Source organism: Oratosquilla oratoria, chromosome 12 (assembly GCF_046742065.1).
Source record: "Oratosquilla oratoria isolate Oo_2021 chromosome 12, ASM4674206v1, whole genome shotgun sequence".
In the NCBI taxonomy this organism is placed as follows: Eukaryota; Metazoa; Arthropoda; class Malacostraca; order Stomatopoda; family Squillidae; genus Oratosquilla; species Oratosquilla oratoria.
In genome coordinates, this window is record NC_134788.1 from 58,553,060 (window position 1) to 58,576,049 (window position 22,990).

The following is a 22,990-nucleotide window of genomic DNA, read 5'->3' on the forward strand; positions in this document are numbered from 1 at the left end:
GAACGCAGACTCACACAAGCCACACTTGAAGGGCTTCTCTCCTGTGTGGGTCCTCATATGCCGTGTGAGACGACCCTTTTCTGAGAAAGCAGATTCACACAGGTCACAATCGAAAGGCTTCTCTCCTGTGTGGGTCCTCATATGCTGTGTGAGATAAGCCTTTCGTGAGAAAAAAGAATCACACAGGTCACAATGGAAAGGCTTCTCTCCTGTGTGGGTCTTTATATGCTGTACCAGACTATCCTTCAGTGAGAAAGCAGAATCGCACAGGTCACACTGGAAAGGCTTCTCTCCTGTGTGGGTCCTCATATGCTTTGTAAGATTACTCTTTAGTGAGAAAGCAGAATCACACAGATCACACTGGAAAGGCTTCTCTCCTGTGTGGGTCCTCATATGCTGTGTGAGATGATATTTTCGTGAGAAAGCAGAATCACACAGGTCACAATGGAAAGGCTTTTCTCCTGTGTGGGTCCTCATATGCAGTGTGAGAGCTTTAGTGAGAAAGCAAAATCACACAGGTCACATTGGAAAGGCTTCTCTCCTGTGTGGGTCCTCATATGCTGTGCGAGAGAACCCTTTTGTGAGAAAGCAGAATCACACAGGTCACACTGGAAAGGCTTCTCTCCTGTGTGGGTCCTCATATGCAGTTTGAGAGAACCCTTTTGTGAGAAAGCAGAATCACACAGGTCACACTGGAAAGGCTTCTCTCCTGTGTGGGTCATCATATGCTGTGCGAGAGGACCCTTTCGTGAGAAATTAGAATCACACAGGTCACACTGGAAAGGCTTCTCTCCTGTATGGGTCATCATATGCTGTGTGAGTAAACACTTTCGTGAGAAAGTAGAATCACACAGGTCACACTGGAAAGGCTTCTCTCCTGTGTGGGTCATTATATGGAATGTGAGTAAACACTTTCGTGAGAAAGTAGAATCACACAGGTCACAATGGAAAGGCTTCTCTCCTGTGTGGGTCCTCATATACTGTGTGAGAGAACCCTTTTCCAAGGAAGCAGAAACACACAGGCCACACTGGAAAGGCTTCTCTCTTGTGTGCCTCCTTGCATGCTTTATGAGAGCATCCTTTTTTGAGAAAGCTGAATCACACAAGTCACACTGGAAAGGCTTCTCTTCTGTGTGGGTCATAAAGTTATTTTTAAGGTGACATTTTTGTGTGATAGCTTTATCTCACAGGTTACACTGGAATGGCTTTTCTCCAATGTGGGTTATCATATGAAATTTGAAGAGATTCTTTTGTCAGAAAGCTACATTACACAGATCATATTGGAGAGGCTTCACTCCTGTGTGGCTCATCGTATGTTTTGTAAGAGAACCCTTTTGTGAAAAGGCACAACTTCACAGGTCACACAGGAAGGGCTTCCCTCCAGTGTGGGTCATCATATGAAATCTAAAATGATTAGTGATATGATTGTGCCACAGATGTCACACTGGGTCCTTTTCATCGTATGACAAGTATGGAATTTGTAGATAGCTCTTCCAAAGAAGTGATGATATTTACCCTCATCCTGAAAAAAAAATGTAATTATATTAGTGACATCTATCTCTGAATGAATGTGTGCAATATATTCTAATAGGAGAATGGAAGTTTTGTGCACAAACTCTTTCATACTCAAGTTTGTACCTAAACCAACCATTCGCACATGCCATGACCTACCATAAAATAGGGTGAAACACTATCATATATTCCATTCTACTTTGTCATTAGAAATGAGGTGAAAATCATCCTATAGCTACATGCATACTCATTCCCCACAACCACAATGACTCAAATTTTGCTCTAGGCTTTTTCATCATGTCATGGGATTTGGAAGTGGGCAATGGCCCAGCTGGCTACAATTATATTTCAATACAACTTCATAACATACCATGTTTGGGCTCACAAGACCTGAATCTAAACCAACTCAAGGAAGATTTATTCAGTTCATCTGACTCAAATAAGTTATACAAGTCACATCGTTTAAGACACACAAACTACAGTTTAGAATGGACATCTAGAACGAGCTCTGGAGTGCAGTGCTTTTTTCGATAAGTTGGAGGAAACACCTAGGTGGTGTCATACTGGCATAGGGGAGCTTTATCAAGTGACCAAAATGATATATTAGAGTAAATTCACTTAGTGGTTAAAGTATAAAATGGAGAATGATGAAGGTAGACGAAAATATAATAAACCAACAAAGAAAAGACTAGAAGCAGGGTTGAATCACCATCAGGTGTCATCACAAAAAAGGGTTGCAACGTGGAAACATCCAGGAGGAATCAAAGGTATGAAAATATAACATTTTCAGGGTTTCCAAAAGTGGAATACTAGGTAGAGGTATAGATTTGGAAAGGGAAACTTTTCTCCCCTTTTTTCTCACCATACACCAGGTAGGGTTTCCCCTGTCAGTCATGCTTTCCACTCTCCTCTGTCTGCAAACAACTCTGTCTCCTCAACGTGGTCTAGCGTCTCCCCTCGGGCAGCCACTGCTTCACGTATTCCATCTTTCCATCGCTTCCTTGGCCTTCCGACGGGTCTCTTACCAGCTGGATTCCATTTGTAGTATTTCAACGGTCCTCTATTTTCCTCCATTTGCATGACATGCCCATACCATCTTAACTGAGCTCTTTCGATAAAATGTAGTATCGCTTCCACGTCCAACTCTTCCCTTATGTCATCATTCCTTAGCCTGTCTCTACGTGTCACTCCCTTGATGAGGCTTAGTACTCTCATCTCAGCCGCCTGTACTCTACTTTTTAATTTTATTGTCAGCACCCAGCACTCACAACCATATACTAGTAGTGGTCTCAGTATACTCTTATATATAAGTATTTTAACTCTGGTAGATATGTGTTTTTCTTTAAATAGAGGGTACATTAGCCCAACATTTTGTGAAAACTTGGCTGTTCGATTGTTTATTTCAAATTCCATACTGCATTTTTCATTTATCATCACTCCCAAGTATTTGAAGTTGTCTACCAGCTCCATTACAGCATCTCCCAATCTCACCTCTATTTCGTCTTTTGCCTGCTCACCATCATTACCTCAGTCTTTCTCTTGTTAATCTTCATGCCTGCATCTTCTAGTTCAGAATTCCATTTGTTAAGCACTTCTTGTAGTTCCGTGACAGTTCTTGTGACCAATGCCACATCATCAGCATATGCCAAGGTCAGTGGTTCATCCTCCCCTACGTTTATTCTTTTTACAATTCTGTCCATGCATATAATGAACGGGATAGGGGATAGCACCCCTCCTTGCCTCACACCTGAATCCACACTAAACTATTTCTCGGATTCCTGAGACCTAACCGCACTTGAGCAATTTTGGTACATACTTATTATAGCTCTTATCAATGGTGGTGGTACTCTATAAACCAGGGCTGCGGAGTCGGATGGTATAAGGTCCGACTCCGACTCCTTTGATTCCTCTGACTCTGACTCCCGACTTCTTAACTCCTTGACTCCTATGTGGAAATCTATTCTGCAGATCCATATACCAGCTTCCCACACCTATTCAGCAAGCATTTTATAAAAAAAATTCATGTACTGTATAATATCTTTTATGTGAAACATTCACTTGTATGATAAATATACTCACATACACACTCAACCAGCTTTATATATATATATATGCACACAAGCACGTACATTCATATAAACATATATATATTAAATATATAATGGTATTATTTATGCTCATGATCATCTACCAGCTTATGAGCACTTTCAAATCTGTCATGGCAGAGTTGCCACTTCAAGCTATATATTTTCTTTTTCCTTTGTGCCCCTCCCCTCCCCCCCAAAAAAAAATCATCTGTTATTTCATTTGTCCAATCTCATAAACCTTCTATCACAATATTAGGGGAAAATGTGACAAATCATGATGAGGAAAAGTTAATGGAGGAAGCCCTACCTAGTACTTACTGTGGAATTAATTTCACCATGTTATCATAAAAACCAGGAATCAGTTCAGGGAGAGAGAACCTTCCCCTGTGCACACTGTTCATAGCTGCTGTTGTTCCTCACCTTTGCAAGTCATCATCAAATGCTGTGACATATGCTCTAATGTCATTCCTATCTGGCCTCTGAGACTGGTCAAAGTTTATCTCAGGCCATTATTCCAGCATGACATAGCTCCTACAAAACAGTAAACCACACAAAAACACTTCCATTGAGTTTTACATACATGAAGACGTACGTGCATAGTGCATACGTAGTGGATATATACTACTGTCTACACTGTCATGTACATGTGTACATGATGGAGTTCTAGATGTTAACATAATTTGAATTAATTAGACTGTCAACAAAGGTAAAGTAGCTAGTTTAAATTAGTTAAAGATAAAAATCATCTCTGTCACTTGACAGTTGACAAATTATTCTGGAATTTGAATTAATAATTATATCTATCAGAAATACATTCCACTGGCTATAACTCCCATAATATAGAATGAATGAAACATTAATACAAACTACATTCTGGAAACTTCTATAAATGGTACATATCCTGTAACTAGCTATAAAAATATTCTATACTGGACAATTATTAAATTTTCTCAACACGAAACATGAATTTTTTTTTAGATTTTTTAAACTTGGAATAATGAGACCTACTGCTTTCTATTTGCACAATAGCAACAAATCATTTCAAAGTGCACATCTATAGACAGTATTTTACAGCTATTGTTGGCTTGCCAATTACTGTAATGGTAAAAATTCAGACAAAGCTTTCAAGAATATAACAAAATATATGTACTGTACCTTGAATACACCCGTATTATTACATTAATAACTAGGTGAAATAGGCTTTATTCATAATTATGCAATTTATAGACTACTCAATTGAAATTTGCAAAAAAAAAAAAAAAAAAAAATGGTAGTTTGCACTTTATATAAGTAGGGTAAACTGATATCATCTTAATGTGATGAAAATGGGTGGTTAGACTAGCCTATGAGAAATATAGGTTAGAGTCCTAGACTACCCTTATGAATAGAGGTAGCCTATAGTCTAGGAAAAACAATTTTGACTATGATTTATGGTTAAAAGAAAGGTAAATGCGGATTATAAGGTTATTTTGGGATTATCTTTTTCTTTTCTTTTCTTTAAAAAAAATAGAATAATCTTTTTTTTTATTATTGCATTAGTTTTATTTTTTATTTTCTTTATTTATCTTTTTCATTTTCATTTTTTTTAAAGAACCCGATAATCAACATGTACCAAAAGAAATAGGTTTTATCTGTATATATATATATATATATATATACATACACACTGTATATATACTATATATACACCCTCTTCATCAAAATTTTAAAAATAATACAAACTGCTAATGATTCGCTAGGTTAGCCTATGGAGATTGCCTAGGCCAACAAACTGAGAGGCTAGTTTAGCCTATCTCATAATCAGCATTTATCATACAACAGGTAGGACCTTACAATTGGCCTAGGCTACATCACTGGGAAAAGTAGGAAACTTTGGCAAAGTAATCTAAATTGTTCTTGCATCCAATTCTTATTGTTTACCAATTCTTCCAAAAAAACATGGCCAAATCATGCAAACTGTATATCTTGTAGGTAATATTTAAGGTCCGGTAGTCACTCAATAGGCTACTATCAATAGTAGGGTTTTACAGACTATTCCGTATACCGGTATATCAATATTTGTCTTTACCAAGGTCACATTACACAATGTACAAGATTTGGCCTAAATATTTTCTTTTTACTATTATTAAAAGATTAAAAGAGGAAGGGAAGTTGATTCAAGTAGGGAAGAAAAGGTAAAAGGCAAAGATGAAAAGATGATAATGGAAGAGGAAGCGATAAGGGGAAGATGGGCAGAATATTTTAGGGAACTGTTGAATGTAGAGGAGGATAGGAAGGGAATGATGATAGCAGTGGGAGGCACAAAGAAAATGACAGTGATGGGTGAGGAAAATGAGGGAAAAATAAGAAAAGATGAGGTAGAAGTAGCGATTAAAATGATGAGAGCAGGTAAGGCACCTGGGTTAGATGGTTGTCATGCGGAGTGTCTGAAGAAGGGAGGTAAAGTAATAGTAGACTGGTTAGTGAGGTTGTTTATTGTGTGTCTAAGGGAGGGTAGAGTACCAGAGGACTGGAGGAGTGCATGTATAGTTCTGCTTTTCAAAGGAAAAGTGTGAATGTAGTAGTTTCAGAGGGAACGGTTTGTTGAGTGTAGTTGGGAAGGCGTATGGGAGGGTTATAATTGAGAGAATTAGGAGAGGAACAGAGGAAGTAATTGGTGAGGAGCAGTGTGGGTTTAGGAGAGGTAGGGGCTGTGTGGATCAGATTTTTGTAATAAGACAGATTTATGAGAAAGCTTTAGGAAAGGGTAAGGATGTCTTTTGGGCCTTTATGGATTTGGAAAAGGCTTATGATAGGGTAGACAGGTACTTGGGGAAAGCTGTTAAGAGCAGTCAAGAGTTTTTATGAGAGTAGTAGAGCCTGTGTTCGAATCGGAAATGGAGAGAGTGAATGGTTTGAGGTAAAGGTGGGACTATGTCAGGGATGTGTCATGTCGCCATGGTTGTTCAATGTGTATATGGATGGGGTGGTACATGAGGTAAATGCAAGAGTAATGGGCAGGGTACTGGAGTTGGTTGCGGAAAATGGAGAAAAGTGTGAGGTAAGTCAGTTGTTGTTTGCTGATGACACTGCACTTGTGGCAGGGTCAGAGGAGGCATTGGGAGAATTAGTGACTGAGTTTGGGAGGGTGTGTGATAGGAGAAAGTTGAAGGTGAATGTGGGTAAAAGTAAGGTGATGAGGTGTACAAGAGGAGAGGATGCTGGAGAGTTGGAAGTAAGTCTTAAAGGGGAGAGGCTGGAGGAAGTGGATAGTTTTAGGTACTTGGGGTCATATGTGGCTGCAAAGGGAGGAGTGGAGGTAGAGGTAAGCTGTAGATTGAGAGAAGCAAATAAATGCCTTGGGGGATTAAAAAAGTAATGAGAAATAGACATTTGGGAATTAATGCAAAGAGGAGATTGTATGAAGGGGTGATTATGCCGACAGTGCTGTGTGGGGCAGAGACATGGAATTTGAGAGAGGAAGAGAGGAAGAGTTTAAATGTGTTTGAAATGAAATGTCTGAGAAGTATGGTGAGGGTTACAAGGCTGGATAGAGTGAGAAACAAGGAAGTGAGAAGGAGAGCTGGGGTGGAAAAGGAGTTGGCTGAGAGGGCTGATGAAAGACTATTAGGATGGTTTGGACACATGGAAAGAATGGATGAAGGAAGACTGGTGAAAGGGGTGTGGAAGGCAGAGATGGAGGGAGTGAATTTGAGAGGATGACCGAGGATGAGATGGATGGATGGGGTGACAGGGAAGTTGAGCAAGAGGGGAATGTCTGTGGAGCAGGGAAGGGAGGTGGCAGAAGATAAGGATGAGTGGAGAAGGGCTGTGTATAGATGATACTATCATGAAAAGAAAGGGAAGGGATGGGAGGATGGGGGGATTTGGGGAGTGGGAAAGTGTGAATGATACTTTGACGCAGCCCTAAGGGACTTCTCCCTGGCCTCCATTTTCTATGTGAGGGGACGGAGAGGGGGGGTCGCCAATTAAGTGAAGCGGCCTTGCTGTGGATGTGCTGTGTCTTGCTGCATTGCTTCTGACCCAGGGTGGTTGGCGGGATGCAGGGATGACCCGTCGTCCATGAGGAGCTAAGATGTGAGGGTGGAAGGGATGATGGGTGGGAGTGGGTTTATGACTTTTGACTTGGCTACCTCCCCGATAAGGGGGGAAAAGCCTTTTGTATATAGATACAATTAAGGTTATGGGTTAAAGCATAAATATCTGGTACACTTAGGCCTAATTTGCAATTGTCTTTATGACATAATTAGTTTTAAATTAGATTAGAATGGTTCGTGATTTTCTTTACTCTGATTTCTATTTTTCATTGCTTCACTTGTAGGCCTATTGTATTCACTAGTATCCATGATCAGTAGCCCGTTTCTATTTCGTATATTTCAAACCACTAAATTTCTTTGATAAATGTATGATTTTCATATTCTGAAGTAGCTCTATCATAATCCAGCATATTTCTATTAAAGGAAAATGAGATAAAACTACCGAAAATGAAGGAAAAGAAAATTCACTGGGAGACACTGCTTCAGGCAGAATCTGCAGCTGTTGTTTGATTACATTAGTTAATACTAGTAGCACGCAATGCCATCACATGGTGGCAGCACGAATTGATGTTTATGTTTAAGTAGAAGCATTGCAGTATAGTACAAAATATTATATATATGTGTATATATACATATATATATATATATATACATATATATATATTTATATATATATATATATATTATATATAGTTTCACTCTCCTTACAGGAAACAACTACAAATACATGACCACAAACACTTTTACCCAGACTGACAATGATAGCTTGTCAGTATTGTGTATTTTTTTAATTTTTTTTTTATCATTGATGGATTGTTTTTTGTTTCCATATGGGGAGACCACTTAGTGTACATATACACTGCACACACTCACTATTGCCTCCAAAAATAAAAGCAAAACCATACAAAAACTGCTAAATTGTGCAACTGGTAAAACCAAACAGGGAAACTATGTTAAAAAAATCATCTTATTGGATTTAAGGAGTTGGAGTCGGATAAAAAATTCCGACTCCGACTCCTAGTACTCTTAGAAATCCGACTCCAACTCCGACTCCAGCTAAAACCTCCGACTCTCTTCGACCCCGACTCCACAACCCTGCTATAAACTGGATCTCTCAGAGCCTCCCAGAGTTTAACTTTTGGGACAGTATCAAAGGCTTTCTCTAGATCAATAAAAACTATGTACAAGTCCTTTGCCCATTCCCAACTCTTGTCCATTATCATTTCTATTGTGAAAATTAGATCTATCACGCCTCTGTTTGATCTGAAGCCGCACATACATATACCAAAGCCTTTTTCCCCCTTACAAGGGAGGTAGCCAAAAAACAAAGGCATAAAAACCACTCCCATTCCATCCCTAACACACTCCACTCCTCTCCACCATCTTCCCTCCCTCTTATCTTGGCACCTCCTGGATGACAGGTCACCCCTGCATCTCGCCCACTGCCCTGGGTCAAAAGCAGCCACAAGACAGCGCATCCACAGCAAGGCCACTTCATTAAATCAGCACCCCCCGCCTTGTAACTTCCACTATCCAAGCTGAGGCCATAGCAGTCCAAGGAGCATTAGAGCAGGCCCTAATATCTCAAGCTGGTCCTGTGGTGATCCACACAGACTCACAGTCTCTGCTAGGCAGCTTACATTCAACGCAGCCCAGCAACAATGTACGCCTACTGATTTAAGAAGGAAATAGGCAAGAATTGGTTTACTATTAGGATGATCGATGAATGGAATAAACTTGGTAACCATGTAGTAAGCGCTGAAACTATCAGTTATTTTAAAAAACGATTTAGACAACTTTATGGATGAGGATGACAGGTGGTGATGGATACGGAATTGCCTAGTGTAGGCCTTATGGTCTTTTGCAGTCTCCTTTATTCTTATGTTCTCCATCCTAGCACTCCTGCTAAAGCTACACCAGCAAGGCAGGAGTGTTATGCTCAACTGGGTGCCGAGCCATGTGGGCGTCCCAGGAAATGAGCTAGCCGACGCCACAGCAGAAGCGGTGTGCCAAAGACCCGAAGTCGATGTTGTTGTCCCTCTCAGCAGAAATCAGTTGTGCATACGCACCAGGGCTCTTCACCAGGTACAACGGTTCCTTCAGCACAGACTGGAGGCAGAGGTATCAGAGAGGGCGAGGTGGTACAGAGCAGTCACAGACTACGAGCCCCTTGTACTTCCTTGCTCCACACCGAGAAAACTTGAAACTCTGCTCTTCCGTCTGTGGCTGGAGGACCGTTGTTTCTGGCAAATAAAGACCAACCCCACGAAAGAAGAAAGATGTTAACATTGCCGCCACCCTGAAGCCACCCTCAAACATTACCTCCAGCATTGCCCCGCAACTGCTTTTCTGAGGAGAGGGACCCCGACAACATCTGAGGGTCTTGTGCGTCACCTATGCAGCCACCTAAGTCAATATGAACTGCGTCGGCTGGTGGAGTGTCAGTCCCCCCTTTAAATCAAATATAATTGATATGTTCCATGTATAATGTATTGCACACACCGTTCATGTAAAGAAGGGTGCATTCACTGCGATGTGCATACATATATAAGTGTGCACATATAGTGAATGTATGAGTGGACGTGGCCAAAGCCACACACTCTCATACGTTGAATTACCCTCCAAACGGGATCACCCTAAAAGCCCGTGGGAATATTATTCCCGAATTACACACATACGCACCCCTAGTAACCCCTAACATACTTCTCAGGTGCCTCATCTCAAAACACATTCAAACTCCTCTCTTCCTCTCTTATGTTCCATGTCTCTGCCCCATACATTGTTGTTGACACAATTATTTCATTTCTTAGTTTGATCAATATTTGCCACTTACCCATTTTTTCCACCTTTTCCAAGCTTTGTCTCTTCTGTCTTTTGCCTCACTACATTTTTTGTTGTACCAGAATTTAATGTACACCTTTTCCTGTTTTTGTTCTGGTACGTATTTATCCACTCCATTATAGATTTCTTTCAATATTGTCCATTTCTCTTCCATCTGTTTATCTTCATTGAAGAAGTTTTCCCGATTTACTTTTTGAAAGAATTTTCTGAGTTTCCCAAATTCTGTCTAGTTGTACATTAGCCTTCCTTTTTTGTGTTTCTCATTTCTTCCCAAATAAATTTCCTCTTTTAGTTCAAATTCAATTAGTATGTGGTCACTCTTCCCAATTGGTCTTCTTGTACATTTTATCCACAATTTCAGGCTCTGATGTAAATGTTAATTCTAGTCTCAACAGTTCCTCATTATTTCTATATCTGGTGTTCTCTTTTACCCAGTGAGTCACTGTCTATTCAATGGTCATGTCCAGTAGTATATTTCCCCAAAGGTCCTCTCCACCCTTCACTGTCATCTCCCAACATATTTCCTTAGAGCTAGTCACTCATAATTACTAAGTTTCCTCCTTTCAGTATTTCATTTAATGCATGCCTTGTGTCTTCCAACATATTATGTTATAAGTTATAGGGGAATAAGCCTACTATGTGTGTTATACAAAGTATACACAAAAATTCTAATGAAGTGGCTTAAATCATACACAGAACAGGAGTTGGGGGAATATTAGTATGGATTTTGGTGAAACAGATCAACTGCAGATCATATTCACACAGTCTGGCAACTAATGGAGAAATATTATGAATATGGTAGGACCCTATATCAGCTATTTGTAGATTTCAAACAAGCATTATGATAGTGTGCACTATCTACAGAATTATGAAAGGAATGGAAATCTTAGATAAGAATGATTCATTGAAATGGGACAATGGAAAAACAAGAGGACACGAAAAGAAACTCTAAAAAGATAGTTACAGAAGAGATCTGAAAAAAAAGAAAAAAATGGCTTCCCACACAGAGTGATAGATACTTGCAACAAATTAGACAAAGAAGCAGTGTGTACAAATACTATTCAAGATTTAAAAAAAAAAACTTGATGCTGAGAGATACAAAGATGGGTCACCACGAGCATAGCTCCCTTTCTGTATAATACAACTAAGTAAATACAGACCATCAATGTGGCACATAATGGCAGAACTAAATATTCCAGCTAAATTAATATCCCTCATTAAAATGTGCTACATAGGAAGCAGATGTACAGTAAGAGTTGGAAGGAAAGATAGAATTTCAATATACACAGTGGCCTTAGGCAGGGATGTATGCTGTCACCTTTATTATTCAATCTTGCACTGGAGAAAGCAGTCAGGCAGATTACCAACCATCCTGGTGGAGCTAAGTTATCCGATGGTCAGATAACCCACCTTGCTTACACCAATGATGTCGATGTGGTGGCTGAGACTGTGGAGGAAATTAACAAGATCTTTACAGTACTCCGGAGAACAGCAGAACAAATAGGCCTAAAATGATATGAGCAGAAAAAAGAAATTATGAAACTAAGTAGAAATGGCAATTACACACCAGGAGAAGAGTAAGCTGGATCACTAAGTGTGAAGAAAGTTGATAAGTTCAAGTACCTGGGATCCACTGTCAGTGAGAGAAATGAACTGGACATAGAAATAAACGATTGAATAGCTGTAGGAGACAGATGTTACCATGCCCTGGCACCTGTAATGAAGAGTCGGACCATCAGTAGAACCAAGATGAAAACATATAACATTGTAATAAAACCAGTCCTGTATGGATGTGAGACATGGACACTGACAAAAGAAAGGGAGAAAAGACTGGTAGTTTTTTAAGACAATATCCTGAGAAGAATCCTCGGCCCAGTATATGATGAAGGAAAAGGGAAATGGAGACAAAGACATAATAGGGAAATTAGAGATCAGACCGGACCATACATTCAGGATGAAATACGGAGAAGAGCAAGGTGGGATGGACACTGCCTCCGAATGGAGGCAGACAGACTACCAAGGAAGGTGATGGAAGGAGGAATAGAGGGCAGACAACCATTAGGGAGACCAAGGTATAGATGGATGGATGGAGTGAGAAAGGATGTGGACAGGGTGGCAGAGGATAGAACCATCTGGAGAGGCATAGCGAAAGCGGTGAAGGGCTGTCCGGCCTGACAACCAGCAGAGTAAGAGAGTAAGTTATGGAATCTCTTGATTTCATAGAATATTTCTATACCTTGTTTCCCTTTCCAAATCTATACCTTTACCTAGTATTGCACTTTCTGTTGTAAACCCTGAAAATGCAATATTTTTGTACCTTTGATTCCTCTGAAGGATTTCCATGTTGCAACTCTTTTTTGGAATGACACCTAATGGTGATGCAACCCTGCTTACATCTAGTCCTCTCTTCATTGGTTCACCATATTTCTGTCTATCTTCACCATCCTCCATTTTCAATTGTTACCACCAAGTGAATTTACCCTAATATATCATTTTGGTAATTTGATAAACATAGCTCCCGTCCCAATATGATACCAACAAGCTGAAAGTGATCAGGACATTCAGGTCATATGACCTGCATCCAGTATCTATGCAAGATTATGTAAGTGAATATTAAGAAATTTTCACTCCCAAGAATATCACAACCAGTGCATATCAAATTTAGAGTGAACTTCATAAATTCTTGATCTTTGTACTCTGGAAGACAAGATGGAGCTCCATCCCCAATAAGAATGTAGACAAACAGGATGCATATGTTGATAAACAAAGAGTCTTGCCAGTCTCATTTATTTTGTAAATCACTACCAATGTTGATGTTAATTTGAGGTACTTACACATGGGGCACATAATACTCAGAATATTAAGAGCTAGCCAGTGATTGTATTGGTCAAAATTGCAGCTGCCAGACCAGCAAACATCTTCATGACATATAAAAGTGTTTGCTTGTCTCAAATTTCTAAAAATTGCTGGAAAAATAACTATTAATTTGCACTACTCATAAATGGGGTTCAAAATACTCAATGATAAGAGAGCCAATGATAGAGGTAAGAATTGCAAATGTGAGACCTGGCCTAATCTTTTCTAGCCCCTTGGTAAATATAAAGATGTTCTACCATCTCTCTCTTTTTTTTTTTTCTAATAGCTACTGACATTACTATTAGTTTGTAGGACTTATATCTGTGGTTCAGAATACATCAGAATGATACGAGCTAGCCAATGGTACTAAAGGTAATTGACGCTGTGAGACTGGCAAACATTTTCATAAATATCCACACTACCCTTACTAGGTATGTGTGTACCTGTGGGTGGCGCTACCATTGCGAATGTAATGTTTACACCACCATCTTTTGCGGCCCGTTTGAATGGGTATGCATCAGTTTGAATGCTTGTAGCATTCAGCACTTGCGCAGGATTATCAAATTGTCTTCTTGTTCTGCAGGTGTATACCCAGTTAAAAAAAAAAAGAAAAAAAAATCACAAATTTAAATGCAAATTTGGCTATTAGCCGTTGCAAATTAGTTTTCCGAGTAAAAATCTAAAAAATAAAGTACCTATATATGAATATTTCGATGTAATATTCCTATTTTCTAGCCAGTTTTCTCCCAGAAATGAGCAACTGTAAGATTGTTGGTAATGCGACAGCTGTGTCTTAATGCATAACATGTAGGCATGTTCTCCGATACTTAGTAATGTTTGTTAAAACATGATATGTCAGAGATACTTCACATAGTAGTCATAGAGGGTGTTGTTCACAAATAATACTTACATTGTTATGGTATGAATTTTAAGATGTTGGACAAACTATGCTATGCCTATTACATAGCCAGCTATGGCTATGACTGCAAGTATATGAAATAACTATTAAATAATATGGTCAGTATTCCATGTCATGGACTATGTCCATGACCATGAGAAGTCTCAAGACTAGTAGAGGTCTAGAGAAAAGACTTGAATTTTCTTCTGGGTTTCATGATGATGATGATAGACATGAGCTGTTGAAATAAGGCTGTTTATTCAGATTATCATGATTATAGATAACATGATTAAACAAAATAACTCCTTTGAAAATAAAAAGACTTTATTAATTTTTCTATTTTAGTAATTGGTGTATAAAATAATTCACCAATTTCAACGTAAATTTAAGGTACCGTAAGTCTTAGGATAGTTGCAGTACTGACCGGTTAGTGTACTGAGAGGCAATCTAAGGGTAAGGGCTAAGGCACCTATATAGGCACTTTTAAATGTGATAATAGAGTTCTTTTAGCTACATATACATTACAGTGCACATACATTACATTGATGGAACATGTTACAAGATAGGTGTTAGTAACAATTGTATAAGAGGAAGGTCCTGCATTGTTTTTGACAAGCTCAGGTGATTTGTTGACCCATAAAACTTTCATATGCCAAGTTGCATGTCAATTGGGCCAGGGGTTTGGATTTTACTGATGATTATCTCTAAACTGACGATAGCTGCCATGACAACATGAAAGGTGTTAGTAAGCATAGTATAAAAGGAAGGTCCTACATTGTTTCTGACATGCTCAGATGATTTCTTGACCCATAAAACCTTCACATGCCAAGTTGTATGTCAATTGGGCCTGGGGTTTGGATCTTATGGATGATTATCTCTGAATTGACAAAAGTTGCCATGGCAACATGATAGGTGTTAGTCAGAATGGTATAAAATGAAGGCCCTGCATTGTTTTGACATGCTCAGATGATTTGTTAACCCATAAACCTTCACATGCTAAGTTGCATGTCAATTGGGATAGGGGTTTGGATTGTACTGATCATCTCTACATTGACAACTTAATAGTTGCCATGAAAAGGCAAATTTGGTATGATGGAGATGTTCCACATTGTTTTTGACATGCTCATGTCATTTGTTGACCCATAGAGCCCAAGTATTCCAAATCTGAATAAAATTGGACCAGTGGTTTAGAGTTTATGTGTATTTCTTTACCAAAATCTTCACAAATTACCACCCTTAATTCTAACCTTTTTTTATGGTAAAGTCTTGCAAACAATTCGGTGTGAAAAAAAAAAAAAAAAAAAATCATTCAAAAACTTGTGTCTCCCTTAATAGAGAATGGTTGTATTTGGATGATGTTGCATGGTGGAATGGGTGGGGGAATGGGGGTGAGGTAGTATGTGTGAGCAAAATTTAACGCAGCCTGAAGGGATATCTCCCCGTCTTCTCCTTTTATGCATGGGGGGACGGAGAGGGGGGGTCGCTGATTTAATGAAGCGAGCCTTGGTGTGGATGTGCTGTGCCTTGCGACACTGCTTCTGACCCAGGGCAGTGGACAGGGTGCAGGGATGACCCATCATCCAGGAGGTGCTCAGATAAGAAGGAAGGTGGAGGGAGTGGAGTGTATTTAGGGATGGAATGGGTGGGAATGATTTTCTGCCTTTTTCTTTTTGTCTACCTCCCTTGAAAGGGGGAAAACCTTGGTGTATGTATGTATGTATTTAAGAAAATTAAAAAGTATTTTGTTTCTAATGAAACTGTCTTTCATATGCAACAATAATTCAAGGGGTAATTTTTGTGCAAGTACCCATCATGAAAAGGCAAATTTGGTATGATGGAGATGCTCCACATTGTTTTTGACATGCTCTGGTGATTTGTTGACCCATAAAACCCAAGTATTCCAAATTTCAATAAAATTGGACCAGTGGTTAAGAGTTTATGTGAACTTCTTTACCAAAAAGTTTACAAATCACCACCCTTCATTCTAACCTTTTGTTATAGTATAGTATAGTCTAGCCCAGGGGTTCCCAAAGTGGTCGATATCAACCCGCAGGGGTCGATGAGACCATCCAAGGGGTCAAAAGGGGGTCAGTAGATTGCTAGGGGGTCAAAAGGGGGTCAGTAGATTGCTAGGGGGTCAAAAGGGGGTCAGTAGATTGCTAGGGGGTCAAAAGGGGTCAGTAAATTACTATGGGATCGAAAGGCAGTCTTTAAAATTAAATGGTTGGTATGAAATGATCCTGTTCTCTTCCAGTACTTAAAGAGTGGAGAATAATCAACCAACCAATATCTAAACCGAGTTGAAAATCCTTCCCATTCTGTGCATGTAGGAAGAATCTCACATACACACAACCACATTGTGAATGAACATCAAGATGACAAGCTTGTGTAATATTATTGGCTTAAATATCACTTACAGTTATATAGTACAAAATATATAATATCACTCTTCAAGCTATTGGTAAATTATGAATATTTATCTTAAAACACTTATGTTTATGTATATGTGAAAGTATCTGTATTATAATTATTAGAACGCCGTCGCCTTGATGAATGTTGCCATTTGGTCCTTTCATAATGGATCAAAATAAAAAAATAAAAAAATAGAATAAGTACAACCCACAAACACGAAAATTGTGACTATGGTACTTTAGAATTACCATAAGTGATTTATGAGACCAATCAAGAACTACAATTAAGAATTAAAACCAATATTTCAACAACAAAAATGATAATCATAATGATGATAATAACACTATTGATAACTAAAATAATAATAATAATAATGATAATAACTATGATAATAATAATAATAATAGCATTAATAACAATAACACCAATAATAATAATAAACCGACATAAATCGTGAATTAATAGCTTGGGGGTCTATAGAAAATTTTAAACTTTACTAGGGGGTCGATGAGCTGAAAAGTTTGGGAACCCCTGGTCTAACCAAAAATTCGTGATAAAAAAAAATAATTAAAAAAAAAAACGCATCTCCCTCATTTTTCAAGCTATCTAAAAAAATTAAAAAGTATTTTGTTTCTAATGAAATTGTCTTTCATATGCAAACAATCTTTTAAGGGTTAAAAAAAATTGCGCCGTACCTACCCTTGCTCAGAATGCCAAATGAAAATTGAAGAGTGGCAAATGCAAACATACTACGCATGCACTAAGCTATCTTACCCCCATATCGCTGCACTTACGAATTCAAGAAGACACACTTGTTTAACCAGTTTAAATCACAGCTACGAAAACAAGCGCTTTAAATAGCTGAAGGAGTGCAACTTAAGGCTTGACGGGCTATGACGTCATATGTAAACATACAAGGTGAAGGTTTAATTTCTTTTATACATCTTCTCTATTTTTCTATTCATATTTTCTGTTGTTTTATATTTTATATCTATTATCTTTATAGATCATATTTCATAGTTCATAGTTATTTATTTCATATATACATTTGTATTTTATATCTATATTTTCATTTCATATTTGTATTTTCTGTGAGAAATGCAAAGACTATTTACAAAAGACAGGAAGGCACCGAAAAGGTGTGTAAATAGCCTAACTGATTACTCATGAGTTTAGTTACTTCAATCAACGCTAGAGATTGCTGTGCTTCATTCGGAAAGAATTAGCGGGCTTTTTGAATCGTCTGCATGTTTACATTTGAGCCATCTGTCACTTGGAACACATGGTTAGTTCAAACCAATCATGGTGCGAGACGGTAATCCCTGTGTTAATTGCAAACGGTGCAAAAGTTCTCATCCTGAATTCATGTATCATTGGTTTCCTAAAGAACCACAAAGGTAAGTGTATATTATACTGCCAACATTAAGTATAATAGACATATAAGTGTCATTTTATTGATTAAGTAAAAATGTAAATCAACATTCTCTTCTTTTTGATAGATGTTCAAAGTGGATACAAGTAACCGGTATATCAACATTAAGGAAGAAAACACCTACACAATTAAATAAAAGTCAAAGGATATGTAGCCATCATTTTTCTCAATGGCAGTATGCATCATCAACCCGTTTGTGCCCCAGTGCATACCCAGATCAAAATTTGCCTGGTGAGTCAATGCAGTTTTATATAATATACATTATCATAAGATTACAATGATTAACATTGTTTGGTAAGAAGTAATGATTTTCATTATGCATTCTATTATCTATCAGATCCAGCACACCCAGATGAGTCAGTAATAACCAGTATGGATGCAGGTAAGTGCTTGATCAATGTGAAAATAATATAGCACAGTTCTGAGATTAATTGAAATTACTTTATCTTATTATCACATTGCATTTGAAACAAAACATTGCTTGTCTCTATATATTATATATTTCTGTATTACTTTAAAGTTGAACATTATTTAGAATATTCTTTCATTGTCATTAGCTAATTTTTGTATGTGCACAAGACATATTTCAACTTGAAATTACAAATTAAATTCTGAGCATAGATACCTTACATACATTATCTGTTTATAACAGTACAAAACATCACATATATTATTTTACAGATATTGACCAGCACTTGGATACTACAAGTACTTTGCATCACCAGCAAATTGAAATGGAAATCTTGTCAAGTTCATTGGATGAACTGATGGTCTGTAAATCATAAAAAAATTAGCAACATATGTCAAATTGTAACAACAGATATTAGTACCACAATTGAGTCCACAGTTATATAGATGTTTTATAGACCTGTTTCACACTCTTGACATAAATGTGATAATGTGATAAGAATAGAGATTGAGTTAGAGATTGCTGGAGTTTTGGATGCAGTCTAAGGAAGATAAAGTCATCTCTTATAAGATTACTTAGTAGTATTTAATAAACATATATGAATGAAGTTATAACTCGGTTTTAGATTTATTCCACATGCTCTCTTACGTGAATGTGAGTTGGATGCAATGTGTCATGGGGGGTATTGGAGATGTAGCCCCCATCAACCTGTAGGACATATTCTAATTAGAGTATTTCACATTCCACAAATTTTCTTCATAATGAGCTGTTAATGTGAAAGATGCAAAAGTATTAAAGAAAATGCTGCTGATTGGCATATAATGTGGATCATGTCTGGTGCTGACATTGGCATATGCAGTATAATGACATAAATTCACCAATTAACAGGTACATTCTGTCGGGAATAAATCCCGACAGATGCATTTTTTAGAGTAAATAGACTATTATTACATATTAATATAGACATCTGTGGTTACGGCCTCAGTTAATCTAGTGAATTGATAGCTGTAGAATTAGGATTAAGATTGAAATACAGCAATTAAGCATATCAAGCTGTATGAAATTTGTATTCTAGAAACTTTGTTTATGAAAACATGCATAACAAATTATACTGTCTTACTTTTTCCATTTAGATAGAGTGGCCTATCATTTTTGTTTCTATATACGAAAACATTATATAAAACATTATGTAAGGACTCGACACCCCTTAGTTACCACAAGCCGGTTGTTCTAACCCCTCTCAGGAATGTCGAGTTACCAATACGTCATTTTCATTATTAATCATATTATTTACCACTTGGTGTCTTCTCTGTCTTGAGTATTGGTTCTGGTGCATTACCCATCCATAGTTCCTTTGCATGGGGATCATATATGTATCGTGCAACATTTTCACTTCAGTTAAGGTGAAGTTGTACTTCCCATAGACCCTTGGCAATGAGAGGTCAAAGGTCACTAGGCGTTCGGGACCAAGAGAGGCCCCTCTCGCCCCCATATACACAGTTGGGTAGTAGTTGAATAGGAGTTGAGTACTAGTTGAGGACAAGACAAGTCCAAGACAAGTCCAAGACAAGAAATGTAATTGACCAAAGTGTTAGTGATTCGTGACTAGGGGATGATATGAATTCACCCCAATCACAGACCTCATATATATCATGTGTGAAGTGCATATACGACGAAGCGTGTCTTAAACCAGTGAGGGGATTCTGTGAGAGAACCATTCCCCTCAACATACCTTTATCCTTTCCCATTCCCATACTCACCCTCCATGCTGCGCCTGAAGTTCATTGCGCACATCACCGTCATTAACCAGAACAAAGACGAGGAAGATTTCCAAGTGGCCCCAAGGCCACGTTAAGTCATAAATTGAGTTACACGAAATATCCAAACCAATATGAATAATTGAAATAATAATATATTCATAAAGATACATGATGCCATTGTATGTTTCAGGGTTCGATGAGTTCCCTACCGTTCACAGGTGCGTAGTTTTGTAGTGTTGAAAGTTGTATACAAGTTCACACAGAGTATTTCAGTATTAACTCGGTGGGACGGTCACTTAGATTAACTTACACCGTCAGCATTACGTATTAAAAGAGATGGGAAATCTGTCGGAAGTCATAATATTCTCCACACATTTCAGGTTTTTACAAAATGGACAAAACTCATCCTTCTGACTGTAGGATAGCACCTAAACTTACAGACCATCATCTAATAAGCAACTCATTTGAGAAAATGAGAGTGTGCTATGCTTCTCAGCTTTTTAGCAGAACGGTTGCATGTGGCATTTATATATATGCCACTTTTGGGTTTTTACCTAAAGAAGCTGTAGCAGCGTCAACATTCATAGATAATATGAATGATTTGTTTGACGTTTTTAATTCTAGTTCAATAAATTATTATAGAGATAGGAAAAGTGCCATCAGCAAAGACGGCAGTAATATCCAATTCCTTAAAAGTATTAAAGAGTGGATAAGATCTTGGCAAATAATAGGAACACATAGACAAATACCAAATATACAAGGTTGGCTCCTAAATATTTATCTAATGGCATTATAGGAAGATGTATCTGAAAATTGCAAATTCAATTATTTACTAACTCGACGCATCAATCAAGATTGTCTTGAAAACTTTTTTAGCTGCGTTAGAAAAGCAGGAGGTAATAATTACACACCCAATGCTCAACAATTTAAAACTTCTATGAAAAATCTGGCATATAAAGTAATCTTTCTATATGTGCTGAAAATTCTAATTGTAAGAATGCTCTGACTCCTTTTTCTAATTATCTAAAGATTTCAGAAATGCCAGATGAATCCCATGATAACACCCCAAATGCAGTGCAGTCTGTCAATTTCATAGAACAGGCAAACCCTGTTGAAAATGAGTGTCAACAATTAATTGATCATATAATGAAGGGGTAAACAGGCATGTACCAAGACAAAAGCGAGAGAGAGAGTACATTAAATGTTGGTTCAACAAAAGATGCAGTGAGGCAAAAGACAGAAGGGACAAAGCTTGGAAAAAGTGGAGAAAAGACGAAAAACAAAGCAAATGGCAAATTTATGTTAACTATAGAAATGAGTATGTTAATGTGAGAAGAGAGGAGAAAAGGAACCATGAGAAGGATATTATAGACAAATGCAAAGAGCAACCCAAACTATTCTATCGGTATGTGAATGGTAAACTTAAAAACAAACAGGAATTGGTGAAACTATGCCAAGGAAACATAGAATACACAGAAGATTTAGAGATGGCCGAAGTCATGAACAATCACTTTAAATCCGTTTTCACCAGAGAGAAAATACCGAATTGTGACATAGACAAAAACAAGAAATCTCCCCTCATGAATGAGTTTACAGCATCACTAAAGGAAATATCAGAACATTTATCAAGGCTGGATGTCAGAAAATCACATGGCCCGGATGGTATTGCAAATTGGATTCTAAAGGAGTGCAAAGAAGAACTAACAGACAAAATACACATCTTAATAAACAGCTCACTCAAAGAAGGAAAGATACCCGAGGACTGGAAAAACGCTAACATTGTACCAATACACAAAGGAGGAAACAAAGAAGAACCCACCAACTATAGGCCAGTATCACTAACAAGCACCATTGCCAAAATTTGTGAGAAAATAATCAAGAATAGATGGGTAAAACATCTGGAAGACAATGACATATTAATCCCAAGACAATTTGGATTCAGACAAGGAAGATCATGCTCCACAAACTTAATATGCTTTTACTCAAGACTAATAGACATAGTGCAAGAAAGAAATGGATGGGCTGATTGTGCATTCCTAGACTTGCAAAAAGCCTTTGACAAAGTACCACACAGAAAACTACTAAAAAAACTGGAACACATAGGAGGAATACAGGGAAACCTACTAAAATGGATAGAGAACTTTCTGACTGGTAGAAAGATGAGAGTAGTGCTCAGAGAAAAATATTCAGACTGGAAAGAGGTGATCAGTGGAGTACCGCAAGGATCTGTGCTGGCACCAATAATGTTTGCTATCTATATGAATGACATGGATGAGGACGTGAACTGCTACATGAGCTTCTTTGCCGATGACGCCAAACTGCTAAGGAAAATAGAAACTGATGAGGACTGTGAAGCACTGCAAGAAGACCTAAATAGGGTATGGAACTGGAGTCAGAAATGGGAAGTGGACTTTAATACTAAGAAGTGTAGCATAATGGAGTTTGGAAAAAGCAAAAACAGAATATCAGGAAAATATACAATTGGAACCAAAGAAGTAAAGAAAGTAGGATCCGAAAAAGATTTGGGAGTAATTATCACGAACGACTTGTCCTATGATATACAGATTAACAAAATTGTCGGGGAGACTTACAACTTGCTAAGATCAATAAAAGTGGCGTTTACATACTTGGACGAAGACATGATGAAAAAAATATTGGTTACATTGATAAGGCCTAGACTAGAGTATGCAGCGACATTGTGGTCCTCCAGTACCAAAAAGAATATAAAGAAAATAGAAAGAATCCA

At 37.9% G+C, this 22,990-nt stretch overlaps 2 protein-coding genes across 2 annotated transcripts; one reads left to right on the plus strand and one right to left on the minus strand.

Annotated features, from left to right (window-relative positions):
* Positions 1-473: 473 nt before the first annotated feature.
* On the minus strand, positions 474-17,645 carry LOC143030428 (uncharacterized). Its single transcript, XM_076193576.1, has 2 exons — positions 17,438-17,645; positions 474-1,522 (listed from the first exon to the last, which is right to left on the minus strand). Exon 2 carries the CDS (start codon positions 1,140-1,142, stop codon positions 474-476), a length of 669 nt encoding a protein of 222 aa, XP_076049691.1. The 5' UTR covers positions 1,143-1,522; positions 17,438-17,645.
* A 10-nt stretch (positions 17,646-17,655) lies between these two features.
* Positions 17,656-21,360, plus strand: LOC143030798 (52 kDa repressor of the inhibitor of the protein kinase-like). Its single transcript, XM_076194015.1, has 4 exons — positions 17,656-18,040; positions 18,143-18,306; positions 18,413-18,457; positions 18,757-21,360. Exons 1-4 carry the CDS (start codon positions 17,946-17,948, stop codon positions 18,858-18,860), a joined length of 408 nt encoding a protein of 135 aa, XP_076050130.1. The 5' UTR covers positions 17,656-17,945; the 3' UTR covers positions 18,861-21,360.
* The last annotated feature ends 1,630 nt before the right edge of the window (positions 21,361-22,990 follow it).